The 6,083-nt window shown below is 39.7% G+C and overlaps 1 protein-coding gene across 2 annotated transcripts in view; it reads left to right on the forward strand.

The window, feature by feature from the left end:
• Positions 1-6,083, forward strand: part of ecpas (Ecm29 proteasome adaptor and scaffold) — a 20,224-nt gene that overhangs the window by 12,676 nt on the left and 1,465 nt on the right. For both annotated transcript variants that reach the window (XM_032543873.1, XM_032543874.1), the window contains exons 32-45: positions 408-513; positions 751-798; positions 2,089-2,207; positions 2,631-2,781; positions 2,896-2,961; positions 3,143-3,232; positions 3,401-3,467; positions 3,556-3,647; positions 3,748-3,814; positions 3,944-4,141; positions 4,315-4,526; positions 4,625-4,668; positions 5,238-5,430; positions 5,540-5,690. In XM_032543873.1, the coding sequence (XP_032399764.1) occupies positions 408-513; positions 751-798; positions 2,089-2,207; positions 2,631-2,781; positions 2,896-2,961; positions 3,143-3,232; positions 3,401-3,467; positions 3,556-3,647; positions 3,748-3,814; positions 3,944-4,141; positions 4,315-4,526; positions 4,625-4,668; positions 5,238-5,430; positions 5,540-5,690 (1,604 nt within the window). The remainder of the gene's footprint in view (positions 1-407; positions 514-750; positions 799-2,088; positions 2,208-2,630; positions 2,782-2,895; positions 2,962-3,142; positions 3,233-3,400; positions 3,468-3,555; positions 3,648-3,747; positions 3,815-3,943; positions 4,142-4,314; positions 4,527-4,624; positions 4,669-5,237; positions 5,431-5,539; positions 5,691-6,083) is intronic.

Raw genomic sequence — 6,083 nt, forward strand, 5'->3', positions numbered from 1 at the left:
TAAACAGGTTTCTTCACCTGGTTCATGATTCACCAGGCTCAGCTGTTCAAGACAGCAGAATAAAACACAAATTTTCTGACAGACATGCAAAAGAAAATAAGGAAAAACTAGCATTTTAATATTTTTGTTTAAAGTAAAATATCTGAATACTCCTTACAACTGCAAATTTGAACTATATCAATATATGCAAAATGGTCTAATTCCATACCACATTTGTGAGTGGGTTGAAATGGCAACACTATATTTGCACAGGAACAGGGTCTTTAAAACATGACATGTACAAGGGGTTACATTTTCATTTACATATTAAAATATTGTAGTCTTAAGGTAAAGAAGCCTAAAAGCATATGCTACAATATTGTAAAGTAAGAGGAAATCTGTTTTTGATGAATTGGTTTTCCTTCCAGCTGCCTAGCCCTGAATGACCTGATTCGTGGCCGCCAAGCTGATGATCTCATTGATCACCTGGCAGAAATGTGGGAGACATTGTTCAGAGTCCTTGATGACATAAAGGTAAGCAGGAAATAATTATAATCACTGTTACTTTAATTCATCTAGAGCAACGGATGGCAATTGTATAATAGTTCACAAATAGCAAAAACACATTGTAAAAAACTGTGGATTGACACACTATATGATGAATTATTTAAGGCTATCATGAAGCATAGATATTACATATGCACAGCAAAATAACTACAAACGTCAAAAGTAGCATTACATTATTTTTTAATGTGTCATCTTGCATTTCAGGAATCTGTAAGGAAAGCAGCAGACCTAACACTGAAGACACTCAGTAAGGTAAAGCTGTTTGTTATAATGTTGGCCTGAATGTATGTACATTTTTGTAATTGTTTGCCTGTTTCTATTGGTAACGAAAACAAACAAATTACAAAAACTAAGTGGGGAAAAACACTGTCGTTGACGGAAATAAAAAAAATTAAAAAAAAGTTGTTGTTCAAAAAAAACAATAACTAACTAAAACTGTAATGTCTGTTTGTAAAACTAAAATTATCAAGTAAAATGTCCTTAGATTTTGTCTTTGTCAATGTCTTTCATAGAGCAAATAACGTTATATCATTCTGAGTCTGACATTTCCGACCAGTCTATGCCAGAAACATGTTTCCTACTGGGAACCCAGAAATTCTGTCATTCCATGTCAAATTGAACACAACCTGTCCGTGCCCCTCGCCTAACATCATGGTGGTACCAAAAGTATGAAGAAAGCAGCAGAGTCCTATTTGATTATGACTGTGTCAGATAAAAGCAAGTGCCTTGCAGTGGAAGGTGGTAAAATATGTAGACAATTTATTAAAGGGGAAAAAACCTGTGAATTTGAAGGTAAATTTGAGAAGTGCACACAAGGAGGCTAACCTAGCTTACCTTAACAAGGGAAAGGAGAACGCAAAGCCCCCCTCCCCCGAAACAGAAGCTAACCTGGTACAGGGCATGGACTTATTGGTACAGGGCCTGGCAGCATGACGGAGACAACCGTAGGAAAGAGAACACTACAGGTTGGCTTTCAACGGCGACCCAATAGCTGCTGGTTAGTAAATGCGCAGGAACACCAAAAGCAGAAGGAAGTGTGGGTTCATATGTGTATTGATACTGGGATGCCACTTTATTCTAACCAAAGTTCCAAACGCCGGTTGATTTCTGTCTTCTTTAGTCAATTGGCTATTTAGTTTTTTTTCCTGGAACACTTTCCTGGTCACTTACACATTTTGCACTTACTGCGTCTTGTGTAGAGTGTTAACATATTTTTGCTCATCATATGCACTTTTTATCTAGCTAACGGGTGTTATTTATTGTTGAATATATTTAGAATACATATTTTTAACCTTTTTTTTAAACTTGCCGCTGAGAAATAACCCATATTACAAAACTGACTAAAACTAACACTAAATCTAAGAAAAACTAAACTAAAACTAAGCATTTAAAAAAAAAAAAAAAAACTTAACCAGCAAACCCGTTTTTAAAAACTAATTAAAGTTTAAAACAAAAAGACAAAACGAAATCTAAATAAAAACATATGAAAAATGCAAAACTATAATAACCTCGGTACAAATGTCTGTCTCACAATCTGTCCAGGTGTGTACTCGTATGTGTGAGTCTACAGGCTCTGCAGCCCAGCGAACTGTGGCGGTACTGTTGCCTACCCTACTGGAAAAAGGCATTGTTAGCAATGTCTCAGAGGTCCGCTCACTAAGGTAACGTCTCTGTCCATGAATGTGCTTTTGGTTGTCCTGTTTGGTTCTAAAGTTGCATATATAGAAGCAACTTATGCTGTTTGTCTTTCTTGCAAATACAAAATTAACATTGTTGTAGTGGAGTAGACAGCAAACTGGGTGAGGAAGTTTTTTATACATTATAACTGTTTAAAACTATGGTTGTCACTCTATTTAAAATATTGAAATCGTGATTAATCGCGATTTTTTTTAACACTATTTTTGTTCAACCACAGCAAAATTAAACCTGATGTGTCTGTTGACTCATTGAACCACTTGTTCATCAAAATCACCAAGGCAACACAAGTTTTCTAACATGTCATGAAGTTGAGCCTGAGAGCTTCTCAAAAGTTGAGAATTGTCTGCCTTGTTCTCTCTGATCCAATCTATTATATTCCCTACCAGTATTCAGACTCTGGTGAAAGTAAGTAAGACGGCCGGTGCCAGACTAAAGCCTCATGCTCCCCGGTTGATCCCGGCCCTGCTGGAGGCCCTTAGCACACTGGAGCCTCAGGTCCTCAACTACCTCAGTCTCAGAGCCACAGAGCAAGAAAAGGTAACCTCAGCAGTCTACCACATCTTCACCCAAAGTCTGGTAACCAAAGTGTTTAAGTTCTATCATCGGTTAGACTCCACATTGCAATGAGTTGTGCTCTTTCTGCCTCTCTAGAGTGCCATGGATAGTGCCAGGCTAAGTGCTGCCAAGTCCTCTCCAATAATGGAGACTGTTAACATGGTAAGAACAAAAAAATCATAATTATTTAGTTGAACCTCAAGTACTAATTTTCTTGACCTTTTGGGATTTTCAACCCAGTTTCAAGGTGTCGCAGGAAAGGAAGGTTTCTATTTGACAAAACATGACAAAATTCAATGAGATCGGTTTTGTAAGGATCTGTCTTGTGTATCCCTGTGCTCAGTGTTTGCAGCACCTCGATGTTTCCGTGCTGGGAGAGCTGGTTCCCAGGCTCTGTGAGCTGCTCAAGAGTGGAGTAGGCTTGGGCACCAAGGTAGACACACATCTGCAGTCACTTATTCTTAGATTGTCTGAAAATAGTTGATGCTTTGATTGTCTTTTTAAATCCACCCTTTGTTATTTATTGGCCTTTGTCTCCTTTATGTCATAAAGATAGTGTATCAAGTCAGCCTTTTTGTGTTTGTCTCTTTTGACTACATAGGGTGGCTGTGCTAGTGTAATTGTTTCACTCACAGTGCAGTGCCCCCAGGACCTTACCCCATACTCAGGTAAAGCACAAGTATGCTCATTTGTTCCTGTAATGTGTTTTCTGTTTGGTGCAATTGAACTAAAGACAAAGATTTTTGTTGTTTCCAGGTAAACTGATGAGTGCCCTGTTGAATGGTATTCATGACAGAAGCACTGTGGTACAGAAAGCATTTGCCTTTGCTTTGGGACACTTGGTCAGGGTAAGCACCACTTCTGTTAAACAGTCTTGCTATATTAATTACACCGTAGGCTGTTCTCAGGGACTCAGAAAGCATGTGTTGTATTTCTCTTTTCCATCAGACCGCAAAAGACGGCAGTGTAGAGAAACTACTACTGAAGCTCAACAGCTGGTACTTGGAGAAAGAAGGTAAGACAGCAGAAAATCTACAATTTTTACTCAAAATATAATGATTCTGTATGTGCATTAAACCAAACTGTAACTTTTACACTCTGCTCTCTTCTACTCTCTATTTTCTCAATTCTCTCTCACTCCCAGAGCCAGTGTACAAGTCCTCATGTGTGTTGACCATGCACGCCATAAGCCACTACAGTCCTGATGTGTTGAAGGCCCATGCAGGAGTGGCTCTACCACTGGCCTTCCTGGGTATGCACCAGGCTCCAGGTCCGGATGAGGAGAAAGGAGAGAGCCATGATGCCACGCTTTGGGCTGAGGTGTGGCAAGAGAATGTCCCAGGTGAGAAACACTCTACAGTACAAAGTTGTATACAGTTAATGTTGTTTAGAAAAAGAAAACTTGAATAAATGGATATAACATTTTTTGGAATATTGTTATAGACTAAAAACACAGTCCAATCATAACATCTGTATAATGTATTTTGTTTTCTTTTAACTTTTCTTTGATTCTAGGAAGCTTTGGAGGTATCAGACTCTATATGACAGAACTGATCGCTATCACACAGAAGGCACTGTTGTCCCAGTCCTGGAAGATGAAGGCTCAGGGTGCAGCTGCTATGGCAACTGTTGCCAAGGAACAGACAGGCTCATTGGTGGCACCACACCTTGGGATGGTGCTAACAGCTTTAATGCAGGGACTATCTGGACGCACATGGGCTGGCAAGGTAACGGACGGAGATACAACAGCAGAACAAAAAAGTAAGATAGAGATTGTTGTTACAAAATGAATTATGATTTCATATATTCTTTCTGTTTGTTTCAGGAGGAGCTATTGAAAGCCATTGGATCAGTAATCTCAAAATGCAGGTGAGACTCTTTGGACAACCTTTTTTCTATTGTCAGTTTTATTTGGAGGAAAAAATGAATTCACTGTGTTTTTTTATATATATATATATATATATATATATATATATATATATATATATATACTGTGTGTGTGTGTGTGTGTATTAGAGTGCAGATCGGGCCGGATTTTTCGACCCTAGCCCGACACAGTTAAAATCGCATTTGTTTCTCATACTAATGACACATGTACGTTTGTTTGTGTGGAAAGCCCGCTTTTATTAAGCAATTGTAGGAAGGCATTCGGAAATGTCAACAGATGAGCGCATCAGTGCACACGGGGCAACAAGCGCCATTACCTACATAAGCTGTTTTAAATTCAAAATGTTCAATGCCTTATCGCGCTGATGTGACCGAGCCCGACCCGAACCCGAGCATCCTTTCTAAAAATCTGTTCGAACCCAGCCCGGCCCGTCGAGTACCATCGGGTCCCGTCGGATTCGGGTCGGGTATCCATCCTCTAATATATATACACACACACACACACACACACACACACACTTAATTGCTTCCATTATTCCTCTGGCTTTCAGCACTGAGCTGAAGAAGCCTTGCGCAGGACAACCCACCATCTCTGAGGTGCTTGAGGTTGTGTTGAAGGAATGTCGTAAGGAGAGTCTGGTTTACAAAATGGCTGCTCTGCGCTGCGCTGGGGATGTGCTTCATAGCAGCCAGGAGGACCGTTTCAGCAACATGGCTGAAATCCTTTTTCCTCTAATGAAGAAGGTTAAATCACTTTTGCTCATTTGAGATTGCCTGTGTGTTATTTTAACGACATCAACATTTTGACAAGCTTGTTTAACTGTGTTCAATCTATCTTCCTGATTTCCAACAGAACTGCCCAGAGAGTGGCGGTGCATCACTGAGGTCCCGGGAGGATGATGATGATGATCGAGATGTGAAGGAGAAAGAGCTGCAGACCGAAGCTCTGCTCTGTGCTTTTGAGACTCTTGGAAAGTCATGGCCCAGGAATCCACAGACTCAGAGTAAGATACTGACACAACTGCTCGCATATAACAAGTTGACTGGTTCAGGGAAATTAACAAACACTAAACCACATTCTCCACACTGTACACTTCTTTGACATATAGTACATTGTGTATGGTGACAAAATTAATCCTAAACACTAGGATTGCAAAGGTAGGAGATTTTCACGGTAGATCAGTCTCAGAAAATACTATTATTTTTATCAGTTACAATGACCCTTAAAGGAATGAAACCTGGTTGAACAAACACTTTATTATAGTTTCAACTTCAGACCATTTTTTAAAATGGAAGTATGTGTAAATTATAACCCCAACCGGCCCGTCAGACGCCGCCTATGAGCCTGGGTCTGACCGAGGTTTCTGCCTAAAAGGAAGTTTTTCCTCGCCACTGTC

The sequence above is a fragment of the Etheostoma spectabile genome, chromosome 2 (assembly GCF_008692095.1).
Source record: "Etheostoma spectabile isolate EspeVRDwgs_2016 chromosome 2, UIUC_Espe_1.0, whole genome shotgun sequence".
NCBI classification, from domain to species: domain Eukaryota; kingdom Metazoa; phylum Chordata; class Actinopteri; order Perciformes; family Percidae; genus Etheostoma; species Etheostoma spectabile.